At 33.5% G+C, this 14,096-nt stretch overlaps 1 protein-coding gene across 2 annotated transcripts; it reads left to right on the plus strand.

Annotated features, from left to right (window-relative positions):
* The first annotated feature begins 8,344 nt into the window (after window positions 1-8,344).
* On the plus strand, window positions 8,345-13,469 carry LOC129289565 (uncharacterized). 2 transcript variants are annotated; one of them, XM_054926350.1, is made up of 3 exons: window positions 8,345-8,474; window positions 11,904-11,976; window positions 12,320-13,469. In XM_054926350.1, the coding sequence occupies exons 2-3, from the start codon at window positions 11,961-11,963 to the stop codon at window positions 13,324-13,326; spliced, it is 1,023 nt and encodes a 340-aa protein (XP_054782325.1). In that variant the 5' UTR covers window positions 8,345-8,474; window positions 11,904-11,960; the 3' UTR covers window positions 13,327-13,469. The 2 variants fall into 2 exon arrangements, with proteins under 2 accessions (XP_054782325.1, XP_054782324.1); XM_054926349.1 differs by lacking the exon at window positions 8,345-8,474 and adding an exon at window positions 11,446-11,548.
* Window positions 13,470-14,096: the final 627 nt, after the last annotated feature.

The following is a 14,096-nucleotide window of genomic DNA, read 5'->3' on the forward strand; positions in this document are numbered from 1 at the left end:
TCACCAAAATGATTGCCAATAGGTTGAAATTTGTTATGCCTCACACTGTCTTGCCCTAACAACAACAAGAAGAAGTCTTTATCCTATTAGGTGGGGTTGGTTACATGGATTGTAAGATGCTATTATGCTCTATCATTTATCAAGTTTTTAGGAATATTATTAATTAAGAGATCGTGTTCAACAACTTTCAAGAGTGTTCTCTTAAGCCTTCCTCTACCCTTCTTAACCTGGCTCAAAGTTGTATGTTCCACTCTTCTCACTGGTGCCTCCCACGGTCTTCTTTATACGTGCCCAAACTATCTCAAACGATTTTCTACCATTTTTTTCTCAATAAGTGGTACCCTCACTTTTTTATGTGCTCATTTTAATTTTATCTTTACAAGTATGTTCGCACATCCATCGTAATATTCTCATCTTTGCTACTCTAACTTTATACTCTTACTATCCTATTAGAACCCAGCATTCACTACTATATAACATGACCGGTCTGATAGCAGTACGATAAAACTTTTCTTTAAGTTTATTAGGCACCTTACGGTCACAAATAACTCCTTTAAATTTTCTCTAATTAAACCACCCAGCTTGAATTCTTTGTAAAATATTCGCATTGGTTTTGCCATCATTTTGAATAATGGCTTCCAAATATCTAAACTTTTTTACTTGAGGTATAATTTGATCTCCCAATTTCATTTTTAAATTACTGTTGACTAGTCTCTTACCAAATTTACAACATAAATATTTCGTCTTATTCCTACTCAAATGGAAACCTTTCGACTCCAATATCCTCCTCCGTAACTCAAGTTTACAATTAACCTCTTCTCTTGTCTTTACTATAAAAACTATATCATCCATGAAGAGCATACATTTAGGAATTTCCCTTTGAATATGTTCTGTCAAAACATTTAGGATCAAGTTAAGTAAATAAGGACTCAAAGATGATCCTTGATGTAGTCTAATCTTTATAGAAAAGTCTTTTGTTTAACCACTAGATGTTCTTATACTAGTTTTTACCCCCTCATACATATCTTGTATGACTTTAATATAAGCAATCTGTACTCCCTTCTTTTTCAAGGCTTTCCAAAGCACTTCTCTTCATATACAATTATAAACTTTTTCCAAATCAATAAATACCATGTGTAAATCTTTATCTTTACAATGATACTTTTTCATTAATTTCGTTAGTAGATAAATTGCCTTTGTAATTAATCTACTTGGCATAAAACCAAACTGATTCTCAAAAATATTTGTCTCCAATCTCAACCTGTGCTTAATTACGTTCTCCCATAATTTTATTGTGTGGCTCATGAGTTTAATCCCAACAATCTAGCTATATCCAAGGGAGGAATATTGTTGATAATGTTCTTATAGCCCAAGAAGTCTTCTACTCAATGAGAACCAAATTCGTTAAAATTGGGTGGATGGCTCTTAAAATGGATTTATAAAATTAAAAGTTTTCAACATACTGTGCTAGGACTTTATTGAAGACATACACTCTCAAGAATGTGGGTCTTTCGGATATGATTGTCATTGTTATCATGAAATGTATCCCTAGCCCCGGAATTCAAATTTTCTATAATGGTAGGGCTTTTTTTACCCTGGAGAGGTATTAGACAAGGAGACTCTTTCTCCCCTTATATTTTTTATGTTATGTATGGAGAGGCTTTCCTAAAAGATCACTAAGCAAGTTGAATCTGGAAAATTGCAGACTATCAAGCTTGGGAGGAAAGTCCCCATTCGTGCCCCTATGATTTAATTCCCCTTGGAGTTGCTCCTGATTATCAATAGGCTGACCTGGTGCGTAAAATTCTTGATGAATTTTGTTTCTCTTGTAGTCACAAAGTATGCCACATTAAAACTAGAGTTTTCTTTTCCAAGAATGTCTTGACCTTTATTGGAGGTCTCATAATCAATCAATCTATCCTCTCTGCCATACTCGGACATTTATACTTTGCAATCCATTAGAATCCCTTCCCCATTGTCCTGACAAGATTACTAGGATGATCAAAAACTTTGCGTGGGGGACTTCGGATTTGAATAGAAAGACTAGCTTAATAAAATGGGAAATGTTATGCCAACTTAAGAAGTTTGAAAGGACAAAACCTTGGTTTTCTTACCAAGATCGCTTTTGCTATTGTGACCAAGCCTGATTAGCTTTAAATTTAGGTAATCATGCTCCTTCCTTTAGCAAAGCCTTTGGCATGTTTGGGAAGATGTTGATCTTGAGCTCAGATGGGAACCTAGCAATGGAGAGCTTACTCATTTTTGGTCTAATAACTTGGTAGGTCAACGGGGTCCGTTGAGACTCCTAGCTTTCGCTCCCATCCTCAAAGATTTTCTTAATTGCACTATCTCTCAGTATGTTACACCTAGCAGTACTTAGGAGTGGAATAAATTTCAAGATCTTGTACTTGTGAACATTCTTGCTGAGATTAAGGCCATTCCCCATCCTCATGTAATAACTCAGGAATTTAAAATAAAAACTTAATATATAATATTATATTATAATTATAGATATATTAATTTTGGGATAATTTTAAAAAGAAAGGGAGTTAGTATAGTGGAAGTGTGTACATAATTCACTCAATATTAAGCTTGAGGTTCAAATCTGATAAGGCATAAAAGGGGTCTATTTTTATGATTTTAGCTTTTATAGAATTACTAAAATACCCTCCCCTCATCAAATTTAATTTTCTCTTTCTTTCCTTTCTTAGGTGCATTGTCGGTTTATGAGAGTAGGAGGGGAAGTGAGAAGAATCTAGAGTGTTTCTCTTTATTCCTCTACCATTACCGACTCATCTCTGCCTTTTTCATTCCTTGCTGTCACTGATGTCGGAGGAGGCTTATAGTTGCTCTGAAAAATGTTCAGGTTCATCTATATATCTCCTATCTCTATTTTTTTCCTTCTTCGTTGCTGCTCTTCCTGTGTTGTCCACGTATAAGTTGTAGATGGAGTAAAAGACCAAATCATTGAAGCTAGAAGGTTCTTCTCACGAGTTCTTCCTTCCTAAGTTCAATTGTGAGCCTCGTTATCCCTTCCTTTCTGTGATCCTTATTTCTACGTCTTCTCTGCACGCTGTCTGTCTGTGTTGTTCTGAGCTGAAAAGTCACAAAGTATTGAGTGCTGGAGGGCTGTTACTGTGAGCTTGTATTGGTGCGGCTGAATCAGTCTTCTTCCATTGTTGGGTGTAGTGATAATGTTCAGCTTATATCTCCCCTATTCAGTGTTCAAGATTACATTTGTTTCTTCTTTCTCTCGGTTCACCACTGTTCAGGCTAGCTAAGTTGAGGTGAGGAATTTTTGACCTTCCATCTGTTGGCTTGCTGTACATGTGAGTGTGTTTGTACTGTTGTTGATCTATGTGTATGGGTGTAGCATTATTCTTTTTGTTTTGTTGTTGTTGTCTATGCATTGTAGGAAGAAGAAGGTGCAAATTTGAGCTGAAAAAAAATGTGACTTAAAGCTTGGTAATGATATATGTATGGGCTAACGTTTGAGTTAAATTCATTTTGTTTAAATTGGTTGATAATGAAGAATTAGTTAGGATTATGTTAGAAGAGATGAGATATGCAACTTGCAAAATGATGGCTGTAAGATGGTTGTTGAAGTGATTATTAGCAGAAATTGAACTTGGTTTTTGAATATTTATAGAGATTCATTAATTCTTGTGGGAAATATGAAATTCAATTCAGATGTTGCAAAGAATATTTGTCTATGAAATTTATAATTTGATTTTTTTTTAAATTTTTGAAGATGGATAGTTGTGGAGGAAATATTGAATGCTAGCATTTTTATGAGATTGAAAATGATTTATGTTTGGTGCCTTGACCAAATGCTAGTGAGGTTTTTTAAAAAAAATCAAATGTATTATAATTTAATATTGGTGGTGAGTGAGCTTGGAAAAAGAAATTATTATACTGGTTGAGAGTTAAAGAAAGTTTTAATATGATTTATAAGGAATTTGGAAGGGAAGAAATTTGATTAAAGATGAGGGGAGAAATTTAAATTTCAGATATTTCAGGTAAGTGAATAGCATTCCCTTTAATTTATTTTTATTTATACTTTTATTTTTAATAGATTTTCATTGAGATATTTTATTCTTGGGAATTACATTAGTTTTGAAACTTAAAAATATCGACGCGAGATGGTTAAAGAATGATATATGCATTTATTTCCTCAAGGAATATGTTTCAAAGATTTATGAAATTATTTGGCTTAGTAAACTCTTGAAATCCTTGATTATTTAGATAATGCAAGCTTGTATATTATTTTATGAAAGACTATTTTCAACATGTCTTAAATTGAAAATTCAGATGATGCATGCGAGTTTGGTATTAAAAATGTAGATTGTATTTCAGAAATAATTATTCTTTTCGCATGTTTGAAACGTAGTTTTTGAGAGGACTCTAAATAGAACACTGCTGCTAACGACAGTTCCGTTAGCCCATGGCGTGTTGTAGTTAAATACTAGATAGTTTGTTTCGTGAGCTTTGTTCTCACGTTTGGTATTCGTAGGCTTTGTACCCGTGTTTGATTTCGTGGCCTGAGGCGCATTTGGTTATTTACCCTAATAGACTGTGTGTCCACATTTGTTTCGTAGCTTCGGTTGCATTTAGTTATTTACCCTTGTGGACTAGTGTGTTCATGTTTGTTTTCATGACATAAGCCGCATTTTTTTATTTACCCTCGTGGACTATGTGTTCACATTTGTAACCTGTTCTGTTGAGTTTTCAAAATTTTAAATGTTGATTAATGTGTTTTCAAAATTTACATAATTTTGGCTAGCAATTTTACCACTTTGAGTTATATGTGAGTAAATTGTTTTCTTTAAGCATGATAACATAAATTGTTTTTAACTTACTTATATTTTACAATTATAGTTATGACTTATAAGCTTATAAATTTTTGTGGAGTTATTTTTAATTAGTTGACACCATTATTAGAGTTTATTGATTTAAATTTTAAGAATTTTTCCATGGGAATACTATTCACTGAAAAACTTATTTTGGCCTCAAATTTGTTAGCATGACGCTGATTCCCCTTGACCTCTGAAGGGCAAACTAGCTACAGTGGGTGAAAATTTTGATTGGTATTGTTGCTTTCAATGTAAATATATAAAGAGTAAATGCTCCACATAGATTGTTGATAGACTTTATTTTGGATTGTATATTGGTTGCTGGCAATCTTGATACTGTTATTTGTAAAAAAAAAATTTGTGAAATTTTCGGGGGATCCTAGTTCCAGGAGAGGTTCTGCCAAAATTTCTACAAAAACGTTGACACTTTCTTATGATGATGAGCTTAAAGGAATTATTTTAATTCTCATGTAATTTAATTTAATTTTTTCTTTTCTTTTGAAAAATAGAATAAATTTTCATTTTGAGGCTTATGGGAATGTGTGAATGGTTCACACCTGTGTTGGTTAGCCTCTATTTTTAAGGCGTGACACCTCATCCCTCTCTCTCCTCGAGGCTCAGTGTTGCTGGGCTTTTTCTAAATTAAAATGGCGCTTGTACAGTAAAGTCAGCATATTAGCTTAAGATGTCTGATTATTGATGAGAATGACCCTTTTTGAAAAGCTAGCTTGGCTGTGGTCGGGGACTCAAAGAGTCAGTTTTTCTGGCTAGCTTTGAAGTATACATTACTAACCCACTGTGAGAGAGTTAGAAGACATGTCATAAAAACTGATCTCTGTGATTCTTCACCTGAGACCCTCTTGCATATCCTTCATGACTATGATATAGCTCGAAATTGCTGGCATTTACTGGTTTCGTGAATCTGATTTTTCAACTTTCTTTCATCTTCCCCTGGAGAGGTAGTTCGTGTATAACCTTAATCCCCATAGTCAGGACAACCTTGGAGAATCTGCTTCCGTCTCCTTTGTTGGAAGCTTTGGGATGCTAGCAGAAACTAGAGGTTGTTTGCTAATGCTTTCTTCACTGTGCACAGGCTAGTTAATGAAGTTTTAACACTTGCCATCGCTGATCATGCTGCTAAAGCTTCTCGTGTTTCTTCTTCTTTACTTAATTGAGCTAATTGCTTTTGTACAGCCCCTTAGCGGTCTTTGTTCTGTAAGCCAGTGTTGCTTTTGTACTTCTCCTTTGAGGAATGGTATATTTCCTCAAATACTCAAAAAGAGTTAAAAAAAAAAAATTAGTCCTCAAATTAGTTATTTTTAATCAAGTTAGTCCCTTATGTTACATTTTATTCTTTTTTTTTTAATTCTTGAGTTTATTTTTTCCTACCTATATATTATATATTTTTTTTAATCTACACATTCTCTTCATTCAAAAATATAAAACTTTTTTAATCTAATCTCACCCTTCAATAAATTAATAAATATATACTTGTTTGTAAACTATTACTATTTTTTTCATATACACCCCTATTTTATAGAGTATTTTACTCTGAAATAAATATAAAATGATTTATATTTAATAGAGAATTTCACCTTGAAATACTAAAAATATTTTATATTTTTAAATATCTAACCCCTCAAAAAATATCATACATTTTTAAACGTAAGGCGTGGTTATTATCAATATTTTTTTATCTATGTTAGTATATTTTAACTCTATTACCTCCATTTTAAATAATAAAAAACAAATCAATAATGAATACAAATAATTTATCAATTGATAATTGAAATAAATTTAAAGAATTAAAAATTTTATTATCTTTTCATTTTTATCTAAAAAGGATAAATAGTGCAACGCATACGAATTCTTTAATTTGAACAAAGTTCAGTAGCCAAAGCAAACGGAGATTGATTATAAAGTGGTGTGCATTATGGTAATTATAAAGGGCCTAACGCCATTAGAGTCTATTGGGTCAATCACACGTTCTTGGGCCGATATGATTGAGGCAGAACGCTGGGATTATTTGAAACCTAAGCCCACAATCAATATAGAGTTTAAGTCCATGTGGAGGAAGACGTGAATAGCCCACATTCCGCAATAATTAGTTATTGTGAAATTTTTGTTTTGGAAAGTATTTGGGTTAAATATCATTTTACCCTGAACTTAATTTTGGTTTATTTTTGCACTTGAACTTTAAAAATTCAACATTTCATTGTTTTGCCATTCACGCACCACTTGTTAACTGTTATTTGCTTAGGTAGATGTGTTTTGTTAACTTTTTTATGCCAAGTGATATTCAAATGGATGCCTAGTCAAAATTTAACACCTCAAAGTATTCATTTAGAGACACTTGATATCTTGAATTCAATTTTTTGGATTATTTTCCAGCTTAAACATTGAAAAACCTAACTACACATGTCTAAACTAAAACCCAACTACTTGGCTACCACATCGTCCAAAAAAGTGTCAACAAAACATGTGTAGCTAAGCAAATAATAGTCAACAAGCAACACATGAATGATAGAATAATGAGATGCTAACTTATAGAATTTTATATCATTTGATCATTTTTTCTTTAGATTTTAACATATTTTGGCACAATTTTACTTATTTTGAACACTTAAGTTATAAAAATATGCATATTGTTTTAAAAATTCAAACCATGGCTCTATTTTAGTGTTTTGAAGATAACTTATTGATATTTTAGTTTTAAGTTTAGTTGGATGCATTTCTAGACTCTTAATGATACTTTTGAAAGAAGAAATCAATTGCAAACATGATAAATTTTGTTAATTAAGAGAACAGTGCAAAACGGAGCAAAGTCATTCAAAGTTGTGACTTTGTTCGTGACAAAAAAAAATAAAACATTTTATTTAGTTGATAAAGTTGGGGTTTTGAAGTATATATGACCCATTATCAACTTTGGTTGTCATTTTGGACTTCTTGGGAATATTTAAGAGCTTTAGGTGTGCTGATGCAATGGTAGCTATGTTGATATGCTTTCACTTGGTCCCAAGTTCGAATTTGAGCAAGCCTATAAGGAGTTTCATTTTTTCCTACTCATTTGCCTTGTGAAATTGCAGAACTGCCCTCTTCATATCTTTAAAAAAAAAAAAAAACTCCCCTTCCCTCTTGGATTATTCCAGATCACACGTGAGAGAGAGGGGGGCTCTGATTTCTCTTCCCTTCATTGTCTCATCTGATCGCTGCATCTCTTCCTTCTCGTTCCAGCGCTCACTGACTCTTCTTCTCCTTCGTGTCTCTAGTGGTCGCCGGTGAGAGTGAAGCTCGTTGCTGTGCTGGTTCGTTCCTTCCATGCTCTCTGTTTTTGTTCTCTTTCTCCATCTTTGACTCGGTCTATGTTGTCACCTTTGAGTGGCCGCTGGGATGAGAGGCCAAGTTGCCGAAGCTGCGGTGGTGCTGTTGTGCGCTTGGGTTGTTGCTGTTGATTCGGTTGCTGTGGTTTCTTCCGAGTAGTGTCCAGTTCCCTCTCCCCTATTTGCTATAAGTTTTGTTCTTCTTCTTCCCATAACGTGGGTAGCGTTGGGCTCTCTCCTCTATTCAGCATTCAAGATATCTTCTCTGTTGTCTGGCGCTGTCTGGGCTACCCAAGTTGAGGTAAGGAACTTTGGACTTTCCATTTATGGGTCAACTGTATGTGTGAGTGTGCGTGTGCTGCTATTGCTGCTCTGTGTGTGTAGTTGCAGCACTTTATTTTTGTTTTGCCATCGCCTATGCTGTTATAGAGAGGAGAAGATTGAAACTTTAAGCTTGAAATCCGTCTGAACCTGGTAATAATACATGATAAATGTGGTTTGAAGGTTGAAGTTTCAGAAATTCATCTCCCCTGTGACTACAAGTGCATGCATAGAAAGGAGAATTTTAATTTAAATGGATATTGTGGCTGTACAAGGAAGGAAGATGATATTGCAGATTGGAGTTCCATTTGAAAATGATTGAATTAGTGATATTGTAAGGTTTTAGAGAAGTTGAAATTTAGGAAGAAAATATTAATATTAGCTTAATAAATTATGCCTGAATATTGTTTGATAAAATACTTAATAGAAAATTTTACCTTAAAAAAATGGAATGGCATGGCTAAAGCTTTATGGAGGAAGTTATAAGGATGAATGATAATGCTTGGACTAACTTTAAATCATAAATTTAGTTTTGAAATTTAGATGATAATGGTTAATTTGGAATTTTTTTAAAGATTGGAAATCTATTAAAATTTTATTTATTTATATTCTGATAGGGTGGGTGGAAGAATAAGACCTTGACAAGAATTAAAGGAATAATACTTTTGAAAATTTTGAACTTTGACATGTAAGTGAATAACATCTCCTTTAATATATTTTTATTCTTAATAGACTTTTACTAAAATATTTTACTCTCACGAATGACATTAGTTTTGAAAATTATGGAATAGTGGTGATGGATAATTAGATGATGCTATATGCATTTATTTCCTCAAGAAATCTAATTTGAATAATTATGAAAATTATTTTTATTCATTAAACTCTGAAAGTTCTTGGTTATTCAATTAATGCAAACTTGCACATTATTTATGAAATATTATTTTTGAAAAGTATTAAATTAGAATTTAAAATGATTCATGTGAATTGGATATTGAAAATATAAACTGTATTTTAGAAGTAATTATTTTTCTCGCATATTTGAAACTAATTTTTAAGATGACTCTAAATAGAACACTGCTGCTAATGGTAGTTCCATTAGCCCATAGTGCTTTGGTTAAAAACTAGCTAATTTGTCTCGTGGGCTTTGTTCTCATGTTTGTTATTTGTGAGCTTTATACTCGTGTTTGATTTCGTGGCCTTGAGTTATGTTTGGTTAGTATTGCTATCGTGGATTGTGTGTCCATGTTTGTTTCGTGATTTCAACTGCGTTTGGTTATTTATCCTCGTAGACTGTGTGTTCATGTTTGTCTTCGTGGCACAAGTCGCATTTGGTTATTTACCTTCGTGAACTGTGTATTCACATTTGTTACATGTTCTGTTGAGTTTTCAAAATTCTAGATTTTGACTAATATGTGTTTTTGAAATTTCAATAGTTTTGGATAACAAGTATATCATTTTGATTTATGTATAAATAAATTATTTTCTTTAAGCATGATAAAATAATTTGCTTCCAATTTACTCTCATTTTACAATTATGGTTGTGATTTACATACCTAGAGTTGAATTATCATCCTTTTTAATTAGTTTACACCATTATTTGAGTTTATTATTTTAATTTTTTTTTAGAATTCTACTTTGAAAATGCTATTCACTAAAAAACTTATTTTAGTCTCAGATTTGTTAGCTGACGTTAATCCCACCACCAATCTCTGAAGGGCAATATAACTACATTGGGTGAAAATTTTGTTTGATACTATTACTTTTTGATGTAAATATTTAAGTCGTACATATTTTTTATTTTAAAAAAAAGATTAGTTGCTCTATATAGATTGTTGTTAGAATTTTATTTTGATTTATATACTGTTGCTAGCTGAAAGGATCTAAGCTCCTGATTGATATTGTATTCTATGAAAATTTTATTGTAGAATTTTTGGGAGATCCTATTTATAGGGGAGGTTCTACCGAAATTTCTACAAAAACATTAAAGTCTTGTTATGACAATTAGTATTAAAAGTGTTAGAATTTCTATATAATCTAATTTTTTTAAATGGAATGAATTTTCATTTTAAGACTTATAGGAATGCACGATGTAGTTCGCACTCATATCGGTCACCCTCTATTTTTGGAGTATGACATGAATGATGCTTGAGAGAGCTAGCATGAGTGCAGAACTTGCATAAAATTGTACGAGAACTTAAAGTTTGCAAGTTGAATAGATGGTTTTGTTAATGAGGTAGTAATACACTCATTAACCTCTTATATAATCACATAGGATTTGCAAGAAAAATTGAAGTTTAATTAGTTAATTAAGAGATTAAGAGATTAATTAAACTAAACACCTACTTGGAGACTTGAGAGAGTAGTTGTGAGTAATTTGGTATCCTTGACTAGCATAATTCATCATTAAGAGCAAAAAATATTGGGGGTTGATTGAGTATTCTTGAAGTATAAAGGGAAATAAATAATCCTAAGGCTAATTACTTTCAAAAAGCCTTGAATCAATTTCTTTTATATGTTTTCATACTCTTTCATTCATTTAATTTATATTTTAAACCCCAATCATGTTTTGGATTCACTCAACTTAATTGAATTTGCATTTTTTTTATTTGACCATATTTTTAATACAAATCTTCATGAAAACGATGCTTTACTCACTCTGTATTACTTATTATGACTCGTGCCCTTGCAGAAGGCAACATGAGACATCAAATTCTAGAAGTTTAAGGACAAAAATGATCCAAAATTGAATTTAGGACAATCATAGAACTTACATGAAAAGTCTAAGGGGAAAAATGACCCTTAATCTAGATTATTTAATTCTTGACGTTGCAAGTAGAGTGAATGTAACAAAAGAAAAAGAAAAAAAAAAAAGGGAAGATCCTTTGCTTATATTACGTGGATGCTTTGCTTCTAACTTTTGTACTTGGCTCAAGCTTAAGCAGGAAGAGAGAGTGAGAATACCATTTAGTGAATAGAGAAAGTTACTCTAGCCTGTGTCGTCCACCACTCCACAATGGCGTGTGTGTGACTTTTGCAGCGATAGATCCAAATCTGGTTCAGTCTCTTCCCCCATTTCTATGTATCAATTTCTTCTTCTTCTTCTTGAGACTCTGGCCTGCCTGAATTTTAGTAGACCTTCAGGCTCCAAAAAACTTCATGTTTTCTTCGATTTCTTTTAGTAGACATATCTGCATGTAAAATCTTGTTATAGCTTTTCATTGAATCACTACCAATTCTATACATTTCATAGGGGTTAAGATGCCATACTAATTTAAAAATTTGTATTTTAAAGTACAATTTTTATAAACAATTTTCGGTAAAATATAGAAATTATATTTTATTATAATTCACAACCTCTTTAATATTTTTGCCTTGCCATTAAGAAAAAGAAATCATCGTTGATTGGCAGGTATTTTTTATTCAACACCACATGCAAGCGGAGAGCTAGCTAACTGGAGCGAGAATTATGGCTCCATTTCCGTGTAAGTTAGCTAATTTCTAATTCAATCTTTCTAGTGGTTTGCTTTGCAAGCTGATTATTAAATGCATTCCCAAATATATATATATATATATATATAAAACTTAGATTGAATTTGTATATTCTATCATATAAGTAATTTATTTGCCTTTGACAAATGCTGTCATATATTTTTGCCCCACACCCATAAACCTTTCTAGTGCCTTGCTTTGCAAACTGATTATTACATGCATAACCAACACACACACACACACACACACAACTTGGATTGATCGAGTTTATATATTATATCATATAAATAATTTATTTGCCTTTGCCAAATGATATCATACTATGTGCGTGGTTAGTTATGGACATTTGGATGGGCATAGAAGCGCGAAGAAGGCTATCTCAAGTGCTTCCAGATTCTATGTTGGAATGGTGGAACCAATGGGAACTACCAGGACTGGTTTTCATTAGCCTTCTAGCACAGGTCTTATTAACACTTCTGGGAAATCGTAGAAAATACGGAACTAACAAGGTCAATGAATGGATAGTTTGGTGTTCTTACTATTTGGCAGACAAGGTGCCGGCTTTTGCCCTTGGTGTCATCTCCAGTAAGATTGGAGATTTTTATAATAACAAGCAGGATGAAGGACGAGGAAGTGATCCTGAGATGACTGCGTTCTGGGTTCCATTTTTTCTGATGCACATTGGTGGTCCAGACTCAATCACTGCATATTCTTTAGAAGACAATGAGTTATGGTCGAGACACTTGGTTGGATTGGTAGTTCGAACAACTGTGACTTTCTACATAATTGTTTTGTCTTGGAGCAGAACTAGTTGGATTTCATGGCTTAGCCTTCCCATGCTTGGAGCTGGGTTCGTCAAGTATGGTGAGAGGACGTGGTCCCTTTACTCTGCTAGTCTCAACCATTGTCGTCATTCCTGGCTCACTGTTACAGAAGCAGAGAAAGCTAGAGGCGAGGAGCGTCTCCTACATCTCAAAGGTTTCATGTCTTGTTTTGTTAGTGTCTTCTCAGATGTGGTGTTGGATAGAGATGATGTTCGGGAATTGAGGAACATTTTTTACAACTGTTCATGTGAAGACTTCTTTAGCTACATGGATTTTGTCCATGGATTCTGCTATGATATGTTTTTCACCAAGTCAATTGTGACACATACCTTTTGGGGCATCATCTTACGTCTGATCACTTTGATTACCGAGGCGGTCGCGTTCATCTGTTACGCTATCAATTTTCATACTGAAACATGGCAATTATCCAGGTTTCGATCCCATCATCACTTACATGCTATTGTTGACAGCTGTCGTATCAGAAATCCTTTCAATTGTATTGGGGGTCACTTCTTCTGAATGGACGATTGACATTCTCCGCGTCACTCATGATAAATATCGATTCAAGTTTCTTCTATTGATCATAAAACGGCTTGAGCAACGAAATGTCAAGAAAAGAAGGTGGAATTCAGTTGCTCAGTGCAACTTCTTGACCTTTTTTCTTTCATATAATAAGCCTTTTGGTGATTTCTTCTCACCATCAAAATTGGAGAAGTATTCGCATACATCTTGGATCCTAGTCCCCCCAGATTTGAAGAGAATGTTATGGGAAAATGCTAGAAACAATTCAATTGGTTCGACACCAACTCAGTATAGATCAACCCCTTTATATAAGGAATTGATTGAAGCTCAGAGATTTCGCATTCCAAGACTTAAGATTTTGGAATTCCACCAAAACATTCTTCTTTGGCACATTGTCACCAGTATTTGCTACTACTATGATGAAACAAGGGATTGTGTTAGTCTGGGGAACAGCGTCCATTCAAGAAACAGCAAAATGGTGTCTGATTATATGTGTTATCTCTTGGTGAATCGTCGTCATATGTTGCCAGTTGGTACAGGATTGCTTACCCTTCGAGACACGTATCTTGAAGCGGTTAGATACTGCAAAAACCACCCAACGTTAATCCTTCCCTCAGATGAGCGTGAAGCCTACAAGACATTACTTCAACATGTTTCGAACAATACAAAGCATGAAGCCAGGAGTCCCCGCATAGATCGATCCATTTTCCGTGATGCATTCATGACAGCCAATGAGTTGTTGGCACGACAAAATATGACAGAAACGT

This window comes from Prosopis cineraria, unplaced genomic scaffold (genome assembly GCF_029017545.1).
Source record: "Prosopis cineraria cultivar Desert tree isolate PC_DT_omini unplaced genomic scaffold, ASM2901754v1 PC12, whole genome shotgun sequence".
NCBI lineage: Eukaryota > Viridiplantae > Streptophyta > Magnoliopsida > Fabales > Fabaceae > Prosopis > Prosopis cineraria.